This window comes from Sander lucioperca, chromosome 10 (assembly GCF_008315115.2).
Source record: "Sander lucioperca isolate FBNREF2018 chromosome 10, SLUC_FBN_1.2, whole genome shotgun sequence".
Taxonomy (NCBI): Eukaryota; Metazoa; Chordata; class Actinopteri; order Perciformes; family Percidae; genus Sander; species Sander lucioperca.
Window position 1 is genome coordinate 34,267,156 of NC_050182.1, and position 26,198 is coordinate 34,293,353.

A 26,198-nucleotide genomic window follows, 5' to 3' on the forward strand; every position below is an offset into this window, starting at 1 on the left:
TTACAAAGCCCCCTGCCTCTTTGAGCTTTGGCTCCTTTTTCTGACAGCAAATAGCTTTTCTCGTCTTCCTCCATCAGTGAGCGCAGATAGCACAGATACAGAATGCTTTCTAGCTATCTAACTCTTGGCAATCTGTTCATCCCACCCTTAGATAGTGTCCGTCTGGAAAAGGAGGGGGTAAGGGATGGACAATTGGCCAAAAACAACTCCAGGAAGGTCAAATAAATAAGGCTAAATTCAAGCAGAGCTTTAAGAAAACTCCTGAATCTACAGATATCCCTACAAGAGGGGAAGTGAAGAGGCGTCTGCAATAAAAGAAAGGACCAGGGTGTCACTGACTTTGTTGTGTTGGCTTCCTGGTCCCAAGTAAATGCCATCAGGTATTTTAAGCAAAGCCTGGAAAGTGCTCTCTCACACACACACACACACACACACACACACACACACACACACACACACACACACACACACACACACACACACACACACACACACACACACACACACACACACACACACACACACACACACACACACACACACACACACACACACACACACACCTCATGTGAAGAGGCCCAAGATTGATATGTGCACAGCATGTTATAAATCAACAAGCTTAAAATTGATTCGTGCAAAATCAATTGCAGTCCAAATCCCACGTTGGCTGCCTTTAATTCTTATCATAAATCTTCTCTCTCACTCACACAAAAGAGCTCATATTCCTGCCACAACGGGACTCAAGTTATGAGAAAGTACGGAAGAAAGACGATCCCGTGATGACTTTTCTTTAAGCTCCACTGATGTGTAGACCAACTCTACACGTGGGCTGTAATATACTGTTTTTGAGAAATAACCTTATTTCATTTCTTTTAACATTAAACAGTCAGTGTGCACACAACGCAGGGCCAAGCTGATTTAACTAAGATTACTAAGAAATGTCAATATACAGGACAGTGGTTCCCAAACTTTGTATCTACAAAAGGGGGCCCCAGTCGACAAACATTTTCAGTATTTAGCATCCCACAGTTTTGGAACCACTGATATAGGAGATTACATGGGACCTAACAAAGGACAGGAACGCATTGTGCATCATTATTGTATCACTTTTCTAGGGCTGGATCCGAATATCCGTTCGTTGGGCAGGTATTCGATTTTCAATGTTGGGATTCGAATATTCAGTTTTTTGTTTTTTTTTAAACATGCATGAAGGCTGAAATTCACTGTGGTGTTTTGTAGGGATTAAGCTGCTAGCTAAATGTCCGCTACAAGCAATCTTGTAGCGGACATCAAGCAAGTCTGATGTGTGTAGAGGTCTGAATGGTTATACTGTAGGAGCCTGGTGTAGTTTCAGGCGACAAGGTAAAGATAGTACGGCCGTGCATAAAGTCCGGTCTTTCAGTTTGTTTTGAATTCCTGCGACAAAACGTTGAGTCCAATTCACCTTTTGGAGAAAAGCAACCCAACGTTACCCTGCGGTGGACAATCATATAACGTTAACCGGCTACCAGACTCGTCAGTCCGTATCGCGGCGTGCGAGTCTCGTAACGTTTACAGTAACAGGAAACATCACAACCTCCATCGCTGCTCCAAAAAAAGTTTTAAACACTATAAAGGCAAAAAAATGAAAAACAAGCACTGAACTGCCCGGGATGACTGTCTCCTAGCTTCGTCTCTTTTCTCTCTTTTTCTCCGTGAAATAAAGCTGCCTTCAGGTGTGGACGGAAATGTTGGTTTCCCCCGCCGCTGCCACCGATGCTTCGAATATTCGCTGTTGAAAAGCACCCAACCTTCAAAGCTCAAAAAAAAAAAAAAGGTATTCGGTACAGCCCTACACTTTTCAAACAGAATAGAAGCTGCTAATTCTTGTGAGCTGTTGCAGTTAGGGATTAATAGCATTTGATTGAATCTGATTACAGTATTGAAACAGCTTATTAAAATCTGAATACATTCAAATCCCTTAGTGTTCATCTTTTAAAGAAACTCCAGCCAAAAATGACTATGATGCTAAATATTCCGCTGAAATCTGTAGGCTGAGAGGACAGAAACGTTTTTGAGTGACCTTAATGATGTTCACAACCTCTGGCTACAACATGCTAATGAGGGGAGATAAGATAGAACTTAATACGTCATTTTTTGCGCCAAAGATGCTCTGTATACATAGTAAAATAAATGTTCATAGTAGCAGCAAATATTAAAAGGTTGATTAGGTATGTATCAATTGATGTGTTACAGAGGGGACGATGATCTTTGGCTGAGGCTCAGTCCTCGACGCAGTGGCTGCGGGTTCGATTCCGACCTGCGACCCTTTGCTGCATGTCATTCCCGCTCTCTCTCCCCTTTCGCGTCGAAGCTGTCCTGTCACAAATAAAGGCCTAAAATGCCACACACACACAAAACAATCTTTAAAAAACATTATAAAACGACACCTAGTTTGGATCAGTCCACATAAGTATGCAATTACAAATTAAGTGAAAGACGACTCGTAGAAAATTCATTGTCAGCAGTATTCTTGTAAGGATGTCATTATATAATTATCATGAAATCTAACTGTTTTGATACTATTTATGGTCTGCATTTTTTCAGCAATAAACATTCTGAAATAACATTTTGAAATGACGTCTCTTTATATTAGTTTTTATTGTTAGTGGAAGTCCGCCATTCCCACGCTGGATTCAAATTGCCTTCAAGTGCTCAAGGGATTCACAGGAAACAACACAGCATGTAATCCAGTGTTATAGTTTTTAAAATTGTATCTTATTGATAACAGCACCACAGTTTACTGTTCACTCTCCTAATGCGTATCAGATGTATGTATGTATGTATGTATGTATGTATGTATGTATGTATGTATGTAGAAGTTGCTGCTAATGTAAACCCAACATTTCATACGGCTGCTGCTTCACATTCAAAGCATTCAACTGGAGAAAATGTGAGTGGCTGTTACTGTGAAGTGGTCACAAGAAACACAAGCGGGAAAAAAAAGAAAGAAAACGGTCCTGTTCAGGGTTCTTATTCCATCTGCAGGTCATTTTTAACATTTTCAAGGGAGTAATTGAAAAAGAAGAAAACGCAAGGTAGACAACTTTACCCATTGTTGTGTGGAACAGTGCCCAGCATGAAATCAGATTGCGGCTGCAATGATTTCTGACTGACTTACACGTTTGTTTGGCCGTGCTGTAAACACTCAGTTGCTTTTCTGTGGTATGTTCTTTTTTTGAAGAAGAAGAAGAAGAAGCTGCTCAATTAGGGTCTAATGAAGTATCATTGGGTTTCACCAAAACAACCAGGACTGAAATCTTAAGGATTACAACTTAAAAATACCAAGTAAACTTAAACTGTAGATTATGTACGAAGCGGTGATAGAACAACACAGTAGTTTGTAACTGTACTGGACAGACAGGAGCATACAGTATGTCTCTACACTGGGTAATAAGTTACCTCTGGTGTCTGTGTGTGTTACAGCTGATCTGTGTCACATTATTCAGTGTGAACACCTTCCTGATTAGGCCTGCACGATTCGGGGAAAAAATTTTTTAGCTTCGATTCTCTGCCACGATTTTTTTCCTCATAACGTTCATTGCACACATGAACCATGACAAAACAAAACAAATTGGCAGTACCAAACAGAGATTTTTTTTTGTGGCACCTATAGCACATTGTGCATCACCACAAGCCTGTAAACATAGAGGCTTCAATGAATAAAGAAAATAAAGTACATACTGGCCATTCAAGTGCTGTAGGCTACCAGAAATAGTGACATATAACACACTGAACTAAATATGGCTCTGATACAGGCTCTATCTGAACTCCTTGAACATGTCTTTACATAATTAAAAACATGTCAATGTCAAATGCTTTCAATAAATTAATCGAAGGGGGAATTTTTATTTTATTTTTTTTTTTAAATCGGTCATTTAAAAATTAAATCGCGAACAGGGGTGAATCGAGATCGCGATTTTATAACGATTTATCGTGCAGGCCTATTCCTGATGAGCCCAGGCTTAAGGACCGGTGGCAAGTGGCCACTGCTAAAAGAAATGTTAAAATGAAAATAATTTACACATACTATATTATCTGCCTTTCCCCAGAACTTTCAAATCACAATCCCAAAACGTCGTGTAAAAAAGGGGCTACACCTGTTCCTTTATTCATGGTACAGGAATATGACCAGCGTCTGACGTAAATCATACATCAGAATAAATGAACAAAGCCTTTTTCAAACATACAGGCAGTCGTGTGATCTCAGTAGGTGTTTAATGGAACCCGTCGCTGTGCAGCACTCCATACTGGTGGCAACAGCAGCCACTGAAAGCTCTTCAAAAGCAAGGAAACAACCCAACACTACCACACAGCAGTGGTGATGCTGTCTGTGGGAAACCCTCCAGCTAAACCTCTGACAGACGGGTCATGACGCAACACAGCAGCAACTGCTGCATATCAACGCATTCAGGTGAAACATCTTTCATAACTCTGCCTGCAATAGACACCTTTCCTTCAACAGTCTGAATCCAAATGAGGCCACACACTAAACGGCTCGCGACTGTTTTTAATTTAACTGCTGCGATTAAAAATGTTTGGTTGATAAGGCTGAGAAAATGAATTACGAAAATCTCATTAGGAGGTCTAAATAATACACATTGAGGTGAAATATTTAGATTTTAAATTAGGGCCCGAGACTCTAGGGCAGCTTTAATGAGCAAGATAAAACGGAAGGAAGCAGCTGGCAGGTTTACGTCCTGCTACTGCGTTCAGGCACACCAGGCAAATAGGCTGCTTTGTGTCCAGTGCAGCGTAGGGCAGGAGGAGGGACAGCATCAGTCCATGGCAGTGAAGCAAGTTTGTCCTCTGCTGTTTATACTGAGGTACTACATAATATAAATACTACAATGTGTAGGCTGTGTGGAGTTAAATTCAAGATGTATTACAATGTACATGTTAGAGATCACTGGTCAGAGATTAGGAACACATAGAAGCAACAATCAGTTTAAAAGTAAAATAGTTAGCAATCTGTTAAAAATGGGTAATAACACAAAAGCAACAAGCCATTAAAATTGTTCAAAAGCCACAAATCCAGAAACAAATGCCTCACGCATGTATTTGTTCCCAACTGCCAAAAATAGGCTGAAAGATATCATCTTTGGCAATAATGTTTTATATAATAATTTGACTAAACCAGAGGAGTGCCATATCAGCAAAATTGTCAGTTGTCTGTAGTTTGAAAACATCAAATGTGAGCTAGTGGGGGAAATAAGAATCATACCTTGTTTAATATAAACAGAGGGCACAATTGACCAACAACTGACAAATAACTCTTTCCAAGTGGGATCTCTGAATGAGGTAGATATCTTTTAGACTAGAGCATCAAGTACTTTTCGCCTGAAAAGCAAACGTAACACAATAGACCAGAGAACAGGAGCCATCACTGAGAAGCTGCTTTGTGCTGTAAGGACACAATGGAGTGGGGGACACGCACTTCGGCTATTTATCGTTATTTGTAGGGCTGTCAAAATTAAAAAAAATAAATAACCCAGATTAATATATTCCATATTGAAGTTTGACCCGGAGCTGTTCTAGCCACCATTGGACTGTAAAATGAAGGAGGGAGACGAGAATGCGCTGCCTGGATCAGTGATTGGAACATTTACTTATAAAAATCTTCCTGAATAGGGTTGGGTACCGAAATCCGGTGTTAATACGGCACCGGTGCCTTAACGACCGGTATCTACCGGACCGAATAGCAACGCGGATTTCGACGCCTCATTTCAGTGCCACTGATATGTCTGCGCTTCTCTCTGATGCTCTGAAACAAACGTTACAGGCAACAGAAACATCGCTGCACGTGATGCTAGTTAACACTATACTCAACAGCAGCTAACGTTAGCCTACCGCTAGCTAGTAGCTGGATTAAACACGGTTACAATGCTGACAGCTAACGCTAAACGGTGTAAAGTCTGACTGTATTTCACTGTAGAGGATTCAACACCGGGATGTAATGCCGCTTTTCCATTACATGGTACCTACTCGACTCTACTCGCCATTTTTGGTTTTCCATTACGAAAAAAAGTACCTGGTACCTGCTAACAGGTGCTTTTTTTAGTACCATCTCAGTCGAGGTTCCAAGCGAGCTGAGCCGATACCAAAAGGTGACGTGAAAGCGACAGAGGGGGGTGTCCTGAACAAACCCGCTATTTTTAAATAGTTTAGCCAGCTGTGTTTTTTTTTTGCTGCCTCCGGCTTCATTTGAAACAAAATGTGTCTTCTGGCTGTGGCAACAACAACACACCTTCCACGTTCTGTGTGTGTGTCGCGTTAGATCACGGCAGTTTACTGCGGCGCCGCTGGTTTTACAGTTCTGCGGAGGCTCCAGGCAGAGCTTTCGCTGTAGCCTACGTACACACACGCCGGCTCGACGCATACACCAGCGCACAAGTATAAACACCAGGCCACTTTTACATAGGCTACGGCGAAAGCTCTGCGTGGAGCCTCCACAGAACTGTAAAACAAGCTCAAGTGGCCTGATGTTTATACTTGTGCGCTGGTGTGTGCGTCGAGCCGGCATATAAGACGACCAGCCATGCTGAGGCGGTACTAAAATCTGCAATGGAAAACGGACGCACAGTGAGTCGAGTCGAGGCGAGTAGAGTCGAGGCGAGTCGAGCAGGTACCATGTAATGGAAAAACGCCATAACAGTCTGCAGCTGCTGTTGTCAGACGGTGCGTTCAATGAAACTGGTAACCTACAGCCTCATGGAGCATTCAAAGTTATTGTTAAATGCCCTTTTCCCATCTGGTGGTTGTTTTTGTCGTTCAACAGCAATTTACTAGTGAAATAAGTTATTGTTATAACATTATTATTAACTCATTTAATTTTGACCATATGGCCTTACCATATAAACAAGCCATTCTTTAATGTCGCCGACTGTTGTTTAGTACCCTTCTTTTTTTTCTTTTTTCTTAAAAAGTATCGGTTCAGGAACGGTTAAGGCACTGGGCAAAAATGATGTATGTGATTAATTTAGATTAATTAATCACAGAGTACGTAATTAATTAGATTACATGTTTTTAATCGATTGACAGCCCTAGTTATTTGCATTATTTTATTCTGACCCTTTAAATGTTAATCAAATCAGTGTTTCAGCACGGACCAAAAAAGTAACACTCATGAATATTTTAAAACAAGAATTAGTCGAAAGGCTTAACTCAAACTTAATAGATTGTGTTTCAAAGAAGGCACATAGACCCTTTGGCAGGGCAAATATTAGGCTACATTTATAACTGTTAACGTTACTGAATTAAAAACACATTATTATGGTTACCACAGTTTAGTGACTGTAGCCTAATGTCAAGAAACGTTAATGCTTCTGATTATGAGCACGGCTATCAAATGCCTCCTATTAACATTTTTCTTTTGTGGTATATAACACTTGCGGCAGCATCGTTAATCTATGGTGCTCCCTTAAAGGTCCCATGGCATGAACATTTCACTTTATGAGGTTTTTTAACATTAATATGAGTTCCCCCAGCCTGCCTATGGTCCCCCAATGACTAGAAATGGCGATAGGTGTAAACCGAGCCCTGGGTATCCTGCTCTGCCTTTGAGAAAATGAAAGCTCAGATGGGCCGATCTGGAATCTTCCCTTTATGACGTCATAAGGCGAAAGGTTACCTCCCCTTTCTCTGCTTTGCCCGCCCATGAGAAAGAGAGAGACATCATGGCTTGCAAACAAGTGAAGCATGGCAGTTGGTCAAGGCCACACCCCCCCTCAATAGCATTTAAAGCTACAGACACAGAAATGGCACATCCTAAGGAAAGCTCATTGTGGGACTGGCTCTAGTGGCTGTTATTCTGCACCAAGGCTGAATTTCTGGAAAGAGACTTCAGATACAGTATTAGGGGACCACTAAGGCCTATATAAAAGCATCCAAAAAGCTGCATGTCATAGGACCTTTAATACAGACAAGCAGGGAGGTCCTGGTTTTAAAATGAAACGCCTCTCTAACGTCCCAAAAGCTAGCTTAACACCAGCTAATTTAGCTAAAATACAACCACTGCTAGCCTATTATTAGCCAGTTGGGAGGTTGTAAACAACAAATATGATCCGTTTGTTAGTAATGTATTTGTTTAAATAACGCAATATGTAGCTACTACAGGCATCAGCTATGGGACTAAACAGTAACGTTACAAAACACCGCTTCACATTGTGTCCGCCATGATGATGCTCACACTTTAGCTGCTAGCATCCTCCTCTGGTAACACTTTGGAACCAGTTACTCTGCCGGTCGCCACCGGAATTCAATACGTAGCTAGCTACACAGCACCGTAGTAACACTTACCAGTCCCTCAATTTGGATCTGTTTGACAGGAGAGTCCAAAGTGCCGCCTGTAGAAGCCATCACGGCGCTTGTTGCTGTACCAGACTCTTTACGTGAAGCCATCTTCAAAACGCCGCACGCGGAAAAAGGGAGGAAAGTGTTCGTTGACGGACGTTTCCGGTAAAGATACGTCCGTTTTCCTGTCCGCATAAAAACAAGGGCTACGCGTTAAGTTCCCCCTTAAGCGGCGACCATAGTATATAAGAAGGCTGCGACAAGTGGATTGCAAAAACTCAAACTGTTTGGTGTGTAGGGAGTTTATATTGATTAATCAATTGGCATAGTAATACGAGAGATATGTAATACATATCATATAATACAACAAGTAGATCCGGCCAGGCAATCCGATTGGTCAACTAGACATTTAGAACATGCTAAAATCAGCATAGCACACCCAGAGCCGTTTGAGCACACCATGCTCATCACTAAAATATTACTCCCATTTCCATGTCAACATTCCAGTTGTTTTTGAGACATTTGTATTAGTGAAAATAAATCACAAAGCACATGAACACACAGAAGATATCCAACAGAACAACCTCCTGTAATATTGCTTAATTAAAGATACAAAATAAAGACCATTCCCCCACTGGGCTCCTACTGAATTAATAGTAAACCTCGACTACTACTAGTACTACTACTATCACCACCAGTGTTTTCTATAAATACTGGCAATTCTTTGTACAACTCCAGGATGGGCTTGAGGCCTTTTTTCTGAACTATTGTGCAATCAGAACCACAAATACCACCTTAACCTCCATAAATACCAATGTTGGCCTCATTAAAATAACACCTGTACGGAAGAGGATTAGGGCCACATGTGAAAAAATGTATCGAGTTCTTAAATTAAAGTCAGAATTCTGACTTTCTTAAAAAAAAAAAATTAGAAAAAAAAAGTCAGAATTCTGAGCATAAAGTCAGAATTCTGAGATTAATATCAGAATAAACTCAGAACTCATACATTTTTCACGTGGCCCTAATCCTCTTCCGTTAGACCTGCAATGAAAAGGTGATTGCTTTAAATTACAGGTGTCATCAAGTAAAAAGGTGAATTTAAAAGCTATATAAACCATAAGCAAAACAAAAAATCCAGTTACCAAGTACTTAAAACACTTTATTTCAAATCTTTACAGATGTATCACAACTAGAGGTTACCCGAAGACTAAAAAGGTGGGATACTGAACTTAACTGTAACAAGAACATTACCTAGTTACATAATGCAAAAAGTTGAATAAGCAAACGTAAAAAGGTACAAAAAATATTACATAAAACTTAATTGATAAACGGCCTGAATTATACATCTGAAACATGATATTTAATGCCAGGTAAGATTCACCAATAATTTGACAGACTAATTGTTTTGTTTATCATGAAAGAACAAGTGCAATGAGGAGAATATGGGAGAGGTTACACTTCTGAGCAATAAAACAGTACCTTTCCAGAAAATGTACAGTCAATACAGGATTCCATGTGAAAATACAGGGCTCTTTATCTAAAATCTGCAATAATTACGTTGTGAGGGGCAATGGTACAAAACTTATGGAATAAGCAGACAATGGAAATTTAACTTACAAAACAAAATAAAGAAAAGCTTACAAATTGGTGACTGAAAAAAAAGTTGATTTATAAATATACTTGTTAGAGACATTCTTCCTCACTCCATTTCAACCAATTGAATACTGCATGATTCCATCTGTAGTACAGTAAAATCCTGTTTTGTTTTTTTAAAAGTTCCAACCCGTTCCCCACTACTCCCTCCCCTTCCCCAGAGAAAATGGAACAGGAAAACACAAAATAAAAAGGCAAAAAAGTTGAGTAATTTAAAAAGTATGTCTGTTGCAAGCAGAGTGTTTGTCTGTTCTTCCAATGTCTAAATAAGGTGGAATCTTGGTCCAGCGGTGGCAATGATGTCGCTGTAGGGCTCAGTCTGGGTGACCTCGATGGCTTGCTGCTTCTTGAGGACGAGGAAACTGTAAAACTTGGCAGCTGCCTGCTTCTTGTTGTTGTTCCGGCACAATTCAAGCAGGCTAACTGAGTCGGCGCCAGTCTTAGCCATGACGCGCTTTGGGGACAGAAGCAGTCTGTCAGTTTAAGTTCATGTAGAGTGAACAAGTTAACATGGAAAAAAGGAGAGGAAAACAATACTAGACCAGGATGCTGGGTTCCCAAAGACGGTGCTTTTCGGATTTAAACTTGTACATTAAAAAACTATTTTGCACATGGTTATGAGGGTGGAGGAAAGAAAAATTAACTGATAAAAAAAAAAAAAATGGGAGGTGATGAAAATGCATGCTAATTGAAAAACGGAGCAGTAAATTTGCATGTGAATTAAAAAATGGAGTGTTAAATCATCAAGTGATTTGATTAACTTGATTGACATTTTATTTTAAACAGTGTTTCTCTGATTATCAACTGGGCTGTGTTACCGTCTACCACTCATCATTCACAACGCCCAAACAACATTTATCATTGACAGCAAGCGATTTTTGTTATGTCCGCCCGAATGTCAATCAAAAACCATGCCCCCCTCAGCACTGGGGTTTCTGCTGCTTTCTCCAGCACTAGTCTCGCATTGCCAGACCTTCCTCAACAGCGCTGAGGAGGAGGGTCTGGCTAGTCCACACAGCATTCGGGACGGGAGAAAAACGTGCTCTGGTTCATTGGCATTTCTTTAAAACGAATCCCAATCGTCCTGGGCGGTGCTAAGCTCCGCACGGAGCCACTGCAAAATAGCCTCAGGAAGGAACTTGTTTTGGTGGAATGTGCGCGTTCAAAAGTTGTTTTAATCGTGCAACGGAAAACTCAGATTGGACAGAAGTGGAATGTCGTGGATATAGACTACTCCAGCACTGACCCGGCGTGGTGGAGATACACCTGGCTATGAGAGACTAGCTGCTGGCTGAATTCAAGTTGCTACAGCCCAACCAGAGCTCTGCTCCCGACTGCGTGGAGTGGCTGTGGTTTTTGATCGATATTTAGGTGGAAGTGACAAAAATTGCTTGATGTAAACAACAAATGTTAGCTGGGTGTTGTGAATGATGAATGGTAGACAGCAACACAGCCCAGTTGATTATCCGAGCAACACTGTTTAAAATATAAAATGTCAATCAAGTTGATCAAATCACTTTACCCAATTTTTCACTCATTTTTCAATTCACATGCATTTTTTTCACTTCAGTTTTTTTTTTCAAATTACTTTGTTACTTCCACCCTTGAGGCCACTATCATTTTATGATAAATGGCAATTTTGTGTTGTGAAAGATGAACGTTAAGACAGGAAAATTGATGAAACATGGCTCTGTACTCGTTACATCACAACTGGTTTTATCAAATCGGCTTTAAATTAATCAAATCACTTAAATTTTTCTCTTTTTAATTTGCATGCATTTTTTTTTTTTTCCCTTAAAAGATTTTTTTCAGGCATTTCAGCCTTTAATGGAAAGAACAGATAGATATGAAAGGGGAGAGAGGGGGAAGACATGCAGGAAATCGTCTCAGGTCGGACTCGAACGCTGGACCTTCTACGTCGAGGTATATACCTCCATATATGTGCGCCTGCTCTACCAAATGAGCCAACCCGGCTACATTTGCATGCGTTAACGCTCCGTTTTTTAATTTCCATGCACTTTCATCTCCACTTTTATCAGTTCATTTGTTACTTCCACCCCTTATACATGGTAGATAAACAAATGTGATGTTTAAATCTCTGAAAGCAAAACTAAATGTAACTGCACGCATATCTGACTTTATTAGACAAATCCTATAAAAACTTTAATAAGTCTACCTGAAACTGGTTCTCAAAATCATTTGAAAAGTAATAGCTTTTTTTGTACCTGGAGGCCATGCAGCATCTGCTGGGTTCTCTTGTTCCATCTCTTCTCCTCCTGATCCTGGTCTCCACCCTGACCGTCCTCATCCTGAGGACCAGAGACAACACAGTCATCAGCATCAACTGGCCCAGACTCAAACCGCAGCACACGTACAATCAAATGAAAGCTTGTCTCTACAGAAAGGCATTTTCTAGAATCTGCTTAAGTTTGCAATTGCTTTTTGTTCTCTTGTTTTACTTACGCGTTAGGGATTTCTCCGATTGCTCTTTAGGCAGTTTTTAAATCAAAATGCATTGCTATCAAATGACTACTACAAACGATTGTGTATCAGAGAAAGCAGTCATTTCCCCCTCACCTCCTCTTCGTCACTATCATCCTTCTTGTCTTTGCCCTTTTCACCAAGCAGGTCAAGCTCGGGGACAAGCTGGGTGAGGCTGAGGCTGCTCTCCTCTGGGGGAAGATCCACCTGATGCATGTCTAACCTCTGAGACAAGACGGAGCGGTCAGCCACCTGCTGCTGCTGCTCCAAGGGAGCCATCTGAAACAGGGGAAGCCGGGGGGGCACCCAAGTTAGGACACAGTTACAACTAGGTTTCCCGTTTCTCCCATTTGATTGTTGAGCATTTCCAAAGTTTACTGCTTCAGCATTTAACAAAAAAAAAAAATAGATAACAGATAAGAGCAATGTGACCGGATTGAAATTAAATCATCAAATCTGCTCTAGACCAGCTAGTGTTTTAACAAATGTGAACCAATTTGTCATGAATTATGGCGCTACTGCTTAGACACGGAAAGCAACTACCAGTAGGCATTTAAACTCTAATAATCACTTGTCTACATTTTGCCACCTCCACATAAAGTGCTGAGGAAAATGTATGCAACCTCAATTCCAGTGTTTTGACAGAGAATAATAAGATGTAGGTGTTAAGTACTCACAGGAAGGGTGCCCTCTTTGTCGAGGGTCTTGCGTTTGACACCTCGAGGGGTGGATGGAGGAGGCATGACAGTTTCATCCAGGGTCGTCCTACTGCCCTCCATTGTAGAGGCTGCCAGCATACTGGGCTCCTCCATGATAGTGTGGTCTGTGGGGTGGATAAGGAAGAAATATGAATGGGAACATAGCCTTATTCAATAACTGATAGTTGACTGATAGTAATCAGATTTTCTGCTTCCAGTCTCTTTCCAGATCACACAACTCATGTCATGTCTGCAGTGGGCTATGACCTCTCATCTCTTCCTGCATGACTTACCAATAACATCTCTGTTCTGACTCATGACCTCCTCTCTAGGCACCTCTGGGTTCTCCAGCTCTTTGAGGAACTCATCCAGACTGTCTGCTTCGCCGCCCTTTCTCCTCTTTCTCAGCTCGTCTGGCACCAGGGGTGTCAAGCAGCGTGTGAACATCTGACATCAGAGATTTATTTAGACCGTTAAACTTGAAGGGACATTTTATTAAAACGAATTACCAACTATATTCCAAGTCAGTAGTACAATAACAAGGAACAGGGAGGATTGATGCTAGACAAAAGGAAAAGTGGTCTACTAAATTATGCATCTACACGTTTTCCATTCAGTATTCTGGAGGGGTAATGTGTGGGCGTGAGAGGATAGAGAAGAGAGACAGACAAAACCAATCACGTCCTCCACCTTCTGTTGCTTAAATTTTTTCATTTTAAATACCACAACCTGAACAGAATGTCAATGAAAGACATTATAAAATCTACTCTCTTCTCTTCCATTAAAAAGTGCCCGAGTCGACCTACTTGGAGAACCAGACCACCGGTGTGGCTAGCTTATTACTGTTCCCCAAGTGGTTACACTGCTTGTCAGTGATTTCTGTGGTGGCAGTTCTCAAATAGTTAGGAGTGGACGTGTGTACATATTTATCCGCAAACGCATGCATATTTATAACAGGCTTTTGTCACCTTGAGCAGCCTGGCATTCCAGAGGGACTGAGCAGGCAGAGAGAAAAGCTTCTCCACTCCTCCAGTCTCCTTCCACATCATAAGCTTCTTGGTGGGAGGGGCGAGGTCCAGGGTGGTGACAATGTCCGAGTAGTCAGACAACTGGGCCCTGATGGTCTTACTGTCCAGCTCCTTTACACTGTCCACAATCAGCTTCCTCTTACGCTTCGCCTTGGTCTCTTTCACTGGAGACGTGAAGAAGAAAATAATTGCTTCATGACTGCGTCACTGTCATTTCTCCGTCATTAACAGGGTTTCCGCTCGATAAATTTAGCAGTGACGCACCGCCGCTCCTTAGGCCATTTATGATAAGTCATAAAGTCGTAATTACACGCCTGCAGAACCGTCTGCTCTACTGAACTTAAGCGAACGGTCATTCGCTCTCTCTCCCCTTTGATGGTGAGCAACTGGAACAATGACAGTACGTCATCACGCACAAAGTCATGGCAACCAAATAAACAACAGTAGTGAGTAAAGCAGTACGCTGTATTAACGTTACTGTTTAAAACCAACATGGGGGGGGGGAAAAAAACGTAGTTATGTTCCCTCAGCATTTTGTTTTGTTGCTAAACTGTGTATAATGAGTGGTGACGTTAAATCACCTGTTTCAGGTAACGGTATCCTAGGGTACTGTCTATTTGATGGATTTTTCGGAGGCAAGGCTTATGTATCTGGAATTGTTCGTTAGCTATGTGGGATATCTGTAAAGCTGAACAGACTCGCAGTAGTAACATTAGGCTAAAACAGATTTTATTCTGATCTTAAAATTCTTGTGAGAAAGAACAGATAAGGGACACTAACATTATAACCTGGAATGTAATTGTAAGACATGTGATGCTTTTGAGAAACGATTGCAAATGAAGCAAACTGTTGCTAAAAAAGGAACTACACACCGTTTTCACTTAGCTAACGTTACGGTTGACGTTGATCCACGAGCATTAAATATTACAATTTTTACATAGCTACCTTGGAAAGGTATAGCAAAATCTCCCAATCGTCTCACAGTGTAGATTTATTGTGTGAGAAATGTGTGTAGGCACTATTTCCTATGAGTGCCTTTCTATGGTTTGCAAATGGTGAAGCATTTAGAGAATGGATACTTTGAAAAGACGTCCTGCAAAAATGCTAAAAAGAAGAATTCATTCTTTAGAATTTCATACAAAAATAGAAAGAAATTTCAAAATGCAGTCATCTCGACAGAAAGGTGAGGGAGGGTCTTACCAGTGATGTCAATGGGCTCCAGGGCAAAGGCCTCCTCCTCATTGTGAACCAGAGTGGTCTGTTCTGTCTGGTCAGCCATTGCTGGCAGTGGCTCGGCTGGGCCAGAGTCTGGGCTGTCTGGACCCGCTACACACAAAAATGTAATTGTAATTCCCCCATAAACAGACAAGTAATAACACAACGTGACACAAGTCCACGTAAAATGTACTTTATAGAAACATAGCAACACTAATATAGATTAATGGAGACAATGTACAAGAAAAATCTGAATTTCCTGTTTCATAGGCTTTGCATTAAGGTAAACAAACTTTACTTACGTGACTGGAGGTTGTCAAAGTCGTCCTCATCGTCGCAATGATCTGGAGGCATCATGACACTTTCTGTGATGGCTGGAGGGTCATCAAAAATACCTCCTCCATCTTCAGAGCTCAGTAGCTTATCAACTGAGAAATAAAAGATAAGGATTAACTCTATCACAAAAAAAGAAAGTTATTGCTCACAAATATCTCATAGAACAACTTCAACAGTACCTCTATATAGCCAATGCTAAGATAAAAATAAAATAAAAAAACAACAACAACAACAACAACATAGACAGAACAGCTCACCCAGCATTCCCCCATCACTGTTGCCCATTGAACCGTCCCCAAAGTCATCATACTCCATGTGGTTGGACTTGTCTGGGAGATTGGCTGGGCCAGGCTCAGCTTCGAGCAAAAGGTTGGAGGCTGTGGCACCGTGCATGATATCCTCCTCAAATGTGCTGGCATCACGCATCATCTCTCGGTCATCCATACCAAAGTCAGCTGAAGAGTACAGGGTAGGTCTTTGTTGAACCTAACATTTCTATTACTCTGACAATGAAATGCTATCTCTAAAATCTATACCATTTAAAAATATTCTGCAGTATGATAATGTTGCAATTTACAATTACATTTATCTACTCATACATATGTGGTGGGTGGTACAAGTGTACACGTTAGTATATGTAGTTTCCTACCAAAGTCATTGTCCTGCAGCAGGCTGAGGTTCCCAACATCTTCCCTCATGGTGATCTCTTCTACTCTGCTCTGGTTCAGGGTGAACTGTTGGGCCACATCTATGTCACTGTTTGAAAAAAAAAAAAAAAAACACAAAATATCAAGGATGAGTACAACAGCTGGTGTGTGAATGACAAACTCACAAAAAAAATAAAAATGGAGAGAACGAAATGAGAGCAGTAAATGTAGTTAACTTACTCCAGATCAGGAAGTGGCTGGTCAAAGTCATGGAACTCCTCGGGTAAGGTGATGGCATTGTAGGCTGCCTCTCTGTTTTCCTCAGGTAGATCCACCACACCTGAATATAGAAACCAGCAGTAATGTTGTCATAACACACAAATGTTCTCAAAAATCCTACGCCGCACAAAGACCGAGTCCTTCTTTTGTTTGGGGAAAACTGATCACAAATTCAGAAAAATGTTTGTTCCTTACCTGGCCTAAAAGCCATTTTGATCTTGATGAAGGCTTCATTACAGTCAGCAAGCAGGTACTTGGCTTTCCTGTGGTAGATTCTCACCACCCCGAGGAGCAGGTGGCCTGATGTACGCAATGCCATCTTCACCTAAGAGAAAAAAGGCACGGGAAAAAAATGGAATAAAAAATGGCATGTTACATTTGTACAATGTACATTTTTCTTGTAAAAAATAAAATAAAAAATAAGACTGAACTGTAACATCAGCATACACAAACATTGTACAGCAATGAGAGCAAATACACTTTGTGAAGGCACTGCACTTTGTTGTTTTAAATAATGCAAACACTTTTGTTAAACTGTGACAGGTGCCAAGTATTTACTCTGCTATAATAATAATAATTTATACTTTATTAATCCCGCAAGGGAAATTACAATGTTTTCACTCTGTTAGAATACACATTACACACAGGCCTGAAATAAACACACATGCTCAGTACCTATACATGCACTAATGGAGATGTCAGAGTAAGGGAGCTGCAGCAGTCAATGGACAGGCACCCCGAACAGTTGGGTGTTTGGTGCCTTGCTCAAGAGCACCTTGGCAGTGCCTACCCAACTCCCTACGGACTGAGCTACTGTCACCCCTATAATGAGTTTCCATTTATTATTATTCTTCTTTGGTAGTAAACATGTTCAATATTAGTGCTCATAATTATTGGGAGGCAACAATACAAGCAGAACAAAGCCTTGAAACAACTCAGGATCTGTGAAAATCAAGCCTGTACAGTGAACACAAGGCCTGTACAGTGAACACAAGGCCTGCATCACGACCACCAGAATGCAGAGGCTGCACTTTTGTCTCGTTACCTTGGGTGAGATGATGCTCTCCACACTGCTCTCTAAGTTGCATTCAAACACATGGGCCTTGGTCAGCTTCTTGTCCCAATGGGCCGCTAGCCAGATCTTGGCCAGCGGCCCACGCTTGCTGAGGACAAAGTGGGCGTAGAACATTGCCCTGGTTCCCCTGGCTCACACAATCACACTGCTGTAAGGTCCACCTGGAAAACATCATTGATTAGGTTATGTAGAAGTAAAAGTCATTCTAAAAGATCAGGACAAAAGAAAAAAAGTACCAACATGCAAGACACAGACAGCCAGCACAGTACCATCCCTTAGAGAAGAGTTTGAGAAACAATGTTTTCAGCAAACTTCAGCAATAATACCCTCGATATCTCTGACAGTTCATGAAAAGGAATATGGGGCAGAAAATGTAACTTGACTGCTGCACAGAATCAATGCGTAGTAATTATGAACAGCTGGATGTTTTCATTAAAGTTGTGAAAAATACCGGACATCAATCTGAATATCGTGCAGTTATAAGCAATCCTGCCGGTCCAACACGTCAGAATAACCAGGCTGTCATCACGTTATCTATAACGTTAACTGGTTTTCGAAAAATTATTGAGCGATATCTATGAAAAGTCAGGGATCTTTTTCATCTTCTTAGCAAGTTAGGCAACAATACTGTAAAGATGAGAAACGTTAAACCAATCCCCCCCCCCCGGAACGCGGATTGGTTTTGGCCAACGATATATCAGCTAACGTTTGGGTTTTAGTAACTATTTTCCTGCGAATTATTTGACAAGGATGGGGGTCTGTTGTCTCTCGAAGGAACGATCAAACTCCCTCGAAGCACTTTTGTTTCTTGCTATGCTTAATTTGATTAACGTTAACCGTTTACGCTAACGTTAACTGTGGCACATTGCAAGTAAAAAAAAACAAAACAGGGCACGATAATTAGAAAAAATAAATTTTAATCAAAACAAGCGCTTCATTGAAGTTCCGCCTATTTCCCAGTCAGGAAGGCAAACACTGGGAATGCACATGTCTCCCTATGGTAACCGACACTTTTCCCGTAAGTTACTCTACTTCAATGAATCATGCATTGTTAAATTGCACAAAAACACAGATTGGGCAAAAAGAAAATGTGCGTGGTTAAGTAGGCACTTAATACGGTGTAATACGTTAAGAGCGCCAAGGGGTTGGTCAACGCCAGTAAATAGTCGGCGCCATCAAGTGGGATGAACTAACTTAGCCGCCAGCTTACTAACGTTACAGAAGCAGCAATGAAACAGATTTGTACAGATTTCAGTTCCTTGAAGTAAAAGTATAGCTTTTGTAAAACGGCGGACAAAAATACAATTCGCCCATGAAAAGAAAGTAAAGCGCACCGGAACGAGGCGCCCATCCAAACCTACTCATACTTGTTTCCCTCTATCAGCACAACTGTGTCGTTAGCTGGTGGCTAACGGCTCCTTGTACAGTGAAGGCCGCAGAAAGTCCACACAAACGTGCATCCTTATTTCGTCTCGTAGAACACACCAAACCACGAGCAAATATTTCTGCTGCAAACACACTTACCGACAGTACCCCCTTTACAGTGAAATTCCAATAATTATGTTATTTCTCCCAGCGAATCCTCCCCTGTTGTACTCATTAAAACAGCCAAGATGGCGCCAGTCGCCTTCCTCCCGCTCACCGCTGTCCTTTTAAAATCGACAGGATGTTTACAGTCAAAAATGGCGGAGGAGGAGTCTGCTGCTGAGGCCCGCTGTGAGCACCGAGCAGAGATAGGGGGCGCTGTGGTACAGTGCTTCCCATGAGACAGGTGCTTGACTGATACATCAATAATTAAGATTATGGATATTGTGTGTCACAAAATACGCATGCAAATGATTATTCATCCAATGAATTTATTAATATTAGTATTATTACATTGTTGTTGTTGTTGTAGTTATTATTGGTGTTGTTGTTGTAACATTCCTTTAATTTTTGTTATGGTTCACTTCACACTGCACTACTCACGGCTGCTGTATGCCTGGTAGGCTATTGAATTTTTGTGGATATGATTGTCTGCCTACTCTGTTCCCATCCCCAACTGTCCCATCTGGCACCTAAGCTTTTGAAAACAACACATCCCATGTTGTAACACTGGTTATGACCCAGGCCCATTGTGACTCACATCCGGTAAATCAACAGAGTGGCCTAAAACAAACTGTGGTCTCCTAATACACCTTTTTCACAGCAGACATTTTGACATGTCATAGCAGGGGTCTCAGTTGCACAGCCCTGCTATTGTGCATGCTCTCTTACTGGCTTAATGGTTTACTGGGACACTTAAATGGAACAGAGCCATCATCAAAGTTAATTAGGTACACCTGTACCTAATTTCCTGCTATAATAAGTCAAATGTTTGCTGTGAGAAAGGCCTAGTAATGACCAATTAAATTCATGTTTAATGGGTGAATTCACCAAGGGGAAATTTAAATAGGTTACACAATACTTACATGAGGAGAAAACACTGAAATGACCACAACCTACCAAACAAATCCATGACTTTGAACAGAGTACTCAGCATGGAACTGGACATTCATGCCAACTACAAAAAAAAAAAAAAAATTCCAAACAGTATATTAGGTAGAGAGATGAGGAGCATGCCTGACAGAGAGACTGACTCATCTACAATCAAATTGCAAAATTGGTATGCAGTAAAGCGGATTTGCCTCATAGGCTACAGCATCTGCTGCAGTAGAACTGCTGCCAGTTGAGCATGTTTATGATTTACTAGCAGCAGGGCTCCATGTCACTGTATGGGGATGGTTGGTAGATAACTGAGGTAGTGCTCACACATCATTATATTAATGTTAAATTTAGTTCTTATTATCAGCATGGTTTGAGAATTGATTTATCATTTATCATTAAGTCACATTAAATGAGCCCATGCATAGCTGGATATCTGCAGAGACAGTACAGATGGAAAACAAGGTAAATTCACGGTAAAGGCACTTGAGCTGCACGATAATGCATCATAATCACGGGATGATAACACTGGCAATAAGTATTTATCATGTTTAAGTGAAGAAGTAATTCTCTAAATGTATTTCAATGTGTGCAAATATGCTCCAAAATCAATCAGATCATCATTCTCATTCCCATTTAATCATTTCACAAACAGGCTCATTGTGAGATGAATGAATTATTGATCTAGGCCAAATTGCTAAACATGATTCCTCAATTGAAAGCTAACAGACGTTAAGAAAGACAATAATGAATTTAAAATGTTGTTTAATATAAAACTGGTTGAAGCTTTTTGAGGAGTGGCCAATTTATGATCATATTAAACAAAGCAATTTTTCTATAGATACTGCATCTAATGTCTTGTGCAGCATATACGCAGAAATGGGTATATGCCACATTTTAACACAATAATGCTGCAGAGCCATTTCTAGATGGTGACACAGTTTTGGGCTGCCATCTGCTAAACCAGATAATTTGATCCAGATAGCTAATTGCTGGCTGCTGTTATGATGTGACAGATACATCTAAACAGCCTTAGAGAGACCAACCACTTCTATACTTATGCTTTGCTGCTTTACATGAGCTAATATGTTGAAGTCAAAGGTGTGAGTCACAAAGCCTCATCATCTGATTATCTCTACATACCAAAACAGAAGTGTATTATTATCGGCACAGCTGAATGAAATGAAACATCTTGTGCTTTGGATTTGCTGAAGCATTCTTGTATGTGCACACAAACACACCCAGAGGAGATGTAAGATGACAGATTTGTATCTAGGCAAAAACTGATTGAAGAATTAGATTCCTCTAATCCTGTGAAATGAATTGTTTTTGGCTAATAGTGCCATAATGTGCCTAATCTTATACATATTCAATTAAATCGCCACAGGGATCCCCTTCTAATCTTCTGTAACGTAGCTGCTTTTCTATGACATTCTGTTGTACTGTCACTGCAAGGTCTCATTAAATATCTAATTTATTGGTGTATATATTACTAGATATGATTAGTGATGCGTTTATTTATTTCTCTTTCATATGGCCAAGTGTAACATGCTGCAATAATATGTGATGCAAAGCTGATAGAAAGGGAAAGGCATTTGTCAAATTTGGCCTGGAGTCGCAGTATTTAATCCAACAGTCGGGAAGAGCCCTGGCTGCAAGCATGCTGAGATCCATCTCAACTGCAGATACACATCTCATCAGTAGGATTAAGAAACTGATTGGCATACCGTTCAATCATACAAGCAGACTTTTGGCAGTGGATAGACACCACTGGTGCAGTAAAGTTTCACCTCTTGGTTTTGTCGAAAATCACTTATTTCCTCTCACTCCATGCAACGAAGCATCTACACATCTGGATCTCTCGGTTTCTTTTCCTGATTTGGTCCACTTAACATTCAGAGTGGATGTGGTCTCGGTGTAACTGTCCAAATGGTTTTCCTTTTGGTGTGTCACTAGATAATGTATGATGTGTACTAGGCACTGGTCCATACTGCACAGCTTTTTTGATTTAAGAGTTTTGCTCAGTTTGGTGTCTGTCTGTGTGTGTGTGTGTGTGTGTGTGTGTGTGTGTTTTGGGGGTAGCAATCTCTCCTGTAGCGGTTGATGCAGCAGAGTTGGCAGCTCTCATGCACCATGGGATCATCCTGGATAGATGCTGTTATTTATGCAGCGTGTCTAAACCGATCATCCTGACACAGATTTATGTAAACACAGCAGTTTCTTGGCATAGGATGAGGTTCACACACGCACAAGGAGGAAGCTAAAGGTATTATTTAGTTTGGCTCTCCCTCAGTGGGCGCAGTGCATAAACCCAACACGCAAAATGTGTTTTGGGAAGCCTGATGGGTTGCCAGCAGGTCAGAGAGGAAGAGGGATGACAAAGTGAGTATGTATACTACAGCAAAGTGCAGGTTTTAAGTATGTATTTGTAACATCTGAAGTTTGATTCAGTATTTGTTTGAAAGACAGACACAGCAAAACATTTTTAAAGGATGACGGTAAATGGTCAGTAAAAAAAAAACAGACAGTAATTTTATATCAAACATTTTATTTTTGTTTTTTTTGTTTTTTTATAAACTTATTTTACAAAATTGCGATTTTTTTTTCCCCCTCTATCTTTCCATTTTAATCTCTATAAAATTAGGTCTGCAGTTACGGAAGAGAGGGAAGGAAGCAGGCAGAGATTCAACCGGGACACATCTTATCTTGTCTGATAAATACTGTGTAATGAGAGAATTATTTGTGTGTTACATGTATTACTATACTTGTGACAACCAGGAGAAGGGGCCCTCTAATGGCCCCTTGCAAATATAGTAATACAAGGCAGTACGTAAAAAAAAGTTCCTACAACAGAAAAGGCAGGAATGTCAGTATCAGATGTGTAGTGATAAGTCTTAGTAGCATTCCAGTGTTAAACAATATCATTTAGGGAGTCATTATGTGAATATTGATAAAGAAAAAAAATAACCTACTATGAAATGAAAACAGGGACCTGTTTCTTGCACAAGGCAGATGAGAAAAAAACAGCTAATAAGTGTATTTCTTCTGAAGGCACATCAATATATAACCCCCTGCCCTCTGAAACAGCATAATGAAGGAGAAGAGAAAAAGATAGAGAAAATGTCATCTTAAATATTGCACCAAGTTCATCTCTGAAATGTGATTCTGTTTACGACCGTATTCAGTTGTCTTGATAGCACTGTGTTTAGTAGTACTAGGATCGTTAATTTGCTCTCAAGATGATAGCACATTCTCAGAAGTGAAAAATACCATGCAGCACCCCTTCTCTCACACACACACACTCTTTCCTCCCTTCCCCCCCCTCTTTTTTACACATTTTACTTTCTTATATAGAGATGACATGCTTTTAATGAACCAAATATGAATGTGAATGCATGGCATTCCTTGTATCAGATGAACAAAAAAATACAAAAGCAAAAACATATATGATCTATTGGCACATACTGTATTGTGGTGAAGGGTACAGAACGGTAAAACCTTCCCAAAATGATAATTCATCTTCCTCAAACATAAAGCTGAAGCTATCAAAGGAGGTGTCAGGGCCGGTGTGGTTAGATTTCTAACGAAAAGTTGCTGGCTTTACAGGGATACTTCATAGACAGATGCACTTTAAACTCATGATGCACTGTGATTTAAAATCACACGTGCACATTCTAAATTCATCAAAATCTGTTAACATTTTTCAGATAACCTGATATGACATATCAAGGCAGAAAAATAAATGAAGCTGTGATTGTTAATGAAACCAAACATATAGAAATTGTTGAAGTATGTATGAAGTAAATTAGCCTAGTGATCCATCTGGAAAAAACACAATTTCATGTTCCACTGACACTTTCAATGTACCGATTTACAGTAAATGAGATTAAGAAAAAAAAAATTCTCAGATTAAGAAGACTACCATATAGAAATGGATCAAACTAAATTCATGAAACATACTTGAACATCCTGGTTTTAAATGTTGCCTTGTGAATCTGGCCAGAGCCAATCTATATCTCTCCGAGATGAATGACAATCTGTGATTATCAGAGATACAAATTGCCATTCTGCACATATACTGGACATTGAAAGGCTTCTAATTACATGTATTTATGTTGAAGCAATACCACAAATGAGAGATAATTAACTTCATAACGCATATCTCCATATGTTTTCCCTACGCCGTTTAACAGTATCACAAATGCTTGGTGAAAATTCTTGTCAATCTGGTCATATTTGTTCATAACAAGTGGGGAAAATACAGTAGTCAATTTAGTATGATGCCAACTCTGACTGTAAGCATCAAGCACTACAGTACATGATGCTCCTAGATGAAAGCAGTGTTAGCCCATGCCAAGTATTTGTCAGCCTACTGCCAAACGTCACTGAACAAAATTAAATTGGGTCCATGGCATAAAGACAATAGCCATATTTAAATATCCTTTGCTAACCAAGCCTAAGAGATCCCTAGATTTCACAGGGGTTGGGTTTCAAACAGACCATTGCTTGACTACCTTAACCAAGGCAACTCTTGTGATCTTCTATTGTTCTTCGGGACAGCATACAAGTACCAATCGTAGCTTGTCATATAAGCCTTTACAAATGGAAAAAAAAAAAAGACACATGAACAAGACTTTTGCTTAAATGAAAATGGAGAATTCCGCTGAATGTTGTCTGCATGTCTATTCAGTTCCTATGGATACCTATTCCCACATAGCAAATTTAGTAACCTCTAGCTAGTTGTGTGACACTGTTGTAGTTTTACCAGAAACGTGTTCAGAATGGCATGATTATTTTGTTCGTCAATTGAATACAAATCATTTTCATTATACTTCAGCAAGGAAAAAATGTGAATGCTGACCTGAAGAATTCACTACAAGATCCATTATCATTAAGCAAATTATGAAAACAACAAAAACAGAAAGCAGCTAGATCAAGGTGCTCATTCTGCACCATGTCTTTTTCTCAGACTCTAAGATCCCAACGCCATTAGATAAACATGAGGCACTGTGAATATCAGATCAACAATCAGAACTCAGTTCTGTGGTCGAGGGGTTGTCATTCCTCTCTTCACCCACCCTGCTATTGGTTTTTAATTAAGACAATACAGATAGAGTAGTGCTGGCCATTCATTCACTGTATATAAAAAATACCTACACACAATCCAAAATAGTGTTATCCTCTTCATAGTCATAACTATCAATACTATTCTGTCATCAAAAACTTTCATGGACCTGTGCAGAGTGTACAGAGCAGAACAGACAGGTTGGAGTTGGGAGTGGTTAGCCACTGTTGGGACACAGAAGCAGTGAGCTATGATTTCCAACTCCATGACTTTAACCATTTCAGTGGAGCAGTTTGAAAGTCCTCAGGTTTCCTTCAGTTGGTGGTAGTCATATGTGTGTATATACTGTATAGTGGGACCTGTGTGCTCAGCAATCGCCCAATACACATAAGAGAAAGGGTAGACGGGAGAAATGGACACGGAGGAGACCAATGAATGTGGTGTCCTCCACATCTGTTCCAGTTTCTTTTCCTCCTCTCTCCCTGTACCCAATCCTATTTGCTTCTCCATCGATCCGGCCGTGCAATCATGAAAAGGCTCTGCGTTTCTCTATGTGTCCGCCCCCTCGCTCGGTCTTTGTTGTGTCCAGAGAGCGGGGGGCTTTGGAGGGTTATAGCCTCTCGATGTCCCTGTACTTCTTCCGAAGTATGGACACCTGGTCTTTGAACAGGACTGGGTCCAGCCTCATCTGAGAATGGACCAGGGGCATGGTGCCAAACCAGCTGGCAAACTTGTTCATGCAGGTCTGACGCTGGGCAAAATGGTCGGGGTCAGCCCAGCGAGACGCCCGGGAGCTCTGGGGTTGGGGGGTGGTGTTAGGAGGAGGAGAGGGAAAGATACAGAAGACCGACAAAATAAATAATGCATCACAAGTTATTTTGACCTTCCAGAGCCTATTGTAATTATTCATCAGTCTTTCTTTTTATT

General features: G+C 40.6%; 3 protein-coding genes across 3 annotated transcripts in view; all 3 read right to left on the reverse strand.

Annotated features, from left to right (window-relative positions):
- LOC116035249 (eukaryotic translation initiation factor 3 subunit H) overlaps positions 1 to 8,579 on the reverse strand; it is a 65,381-nt gene extending 56,802 nt beyond the window's left edge. Inside the window, exon 1 of the mRNA XM_031278241.2 lies at positions 8,338 to 8,579. Within this exon, the coding sequence (XP_031134101.2) occupies positions 8,338 to 8,526 (189 nt within the window). The 5' untranslated portion in view covers positions 8,527 to 8,579. The remainder of the gene's footprint in view (positions 1 to 8,337) is intronic.
- An 893-nt stretch (positions 8,580 to 9,472) lies between these two features.
- Positions 9,473 to 19,437, reverse strand: LOC116035248 (double-strand-break repair protein rad21 homolog A-like). Its single transcript, XM_031278240.2, has 14 exons — positions 19,268 to 19,437; positions 17,714 to 17,904; positions 16,864 to 16,993; positions 16,630 to 16,729; positions 16,392 to 16,498; positions 16,000 to 16,197; positions 15,709 to 15,834; positions 15,392 to 15,517; positions 14,132 to 14,355; positions 13,457 to 13,610; positions 13,143 to 13,288; positions 12,562 to 12,744; positions 12,210 to 12,293; positions 9,473 to 10,438 (listed from the first exon to the last, which is right to left on the reverse strand). The coding sequence occupies exons 2-14, from the start codon at positions 17,855 to 17,857 to the stop codon at positions 10,247 to 10,249; spliced, it is 1,914 nt and encodes a 637-aa protein (XP_031134100.1). The 5' UTR covers positions 17,858 to 17,904; positions 19,268 to 19,437; the 3' UTR covers positions 9,473 to 10,246.
- Positions 19,438 to 22,772: 3,335 nt separating this feature from the next.
- LOC116035281 (exostosin-1a-like) overlaps positions 22,773 to 26,198 on the reverse strand; it is a 40,931-nt gene continuing 37,505 nt past the window's right edge. The window contains exon 11 of the mRNA XM_031278283.2: positions 22,773 to 26,067. Within this exon, the coding sequence (XP_031134143.1) occupies positions 25,882 to 26,067 (186 nt within the window). The 3' untranslated portion in view covers positions 22,773 to 25,881. The remainder of the gene's footprint in view (positions 26,068 to 26,198) is intronic.

Coding starts and splice junctions, on each gene's coding strand:
- LOC116035248 (XM_031278240.2), bottom strand. CDS start 17,857: ATGTTCTACGCCCACTTTGTCCTCAGCAAGCGTGGGCCGCTGGCCAAG. Junction 15,835..15,999: donor CAGTGATGGGGGAATGCTGG/GTGAGCTGTTCT, acceptor TTTATTTCTCAG/TTGATAAGCTACTGAGCTCT. Junction 12,294..12,561: donor ATGATAGTGACGAAGAGGAG/GTGAGGGGGAAA, acceptor TCTGGTCCTCAG/GATGAGGACGGTCAGGGTGG.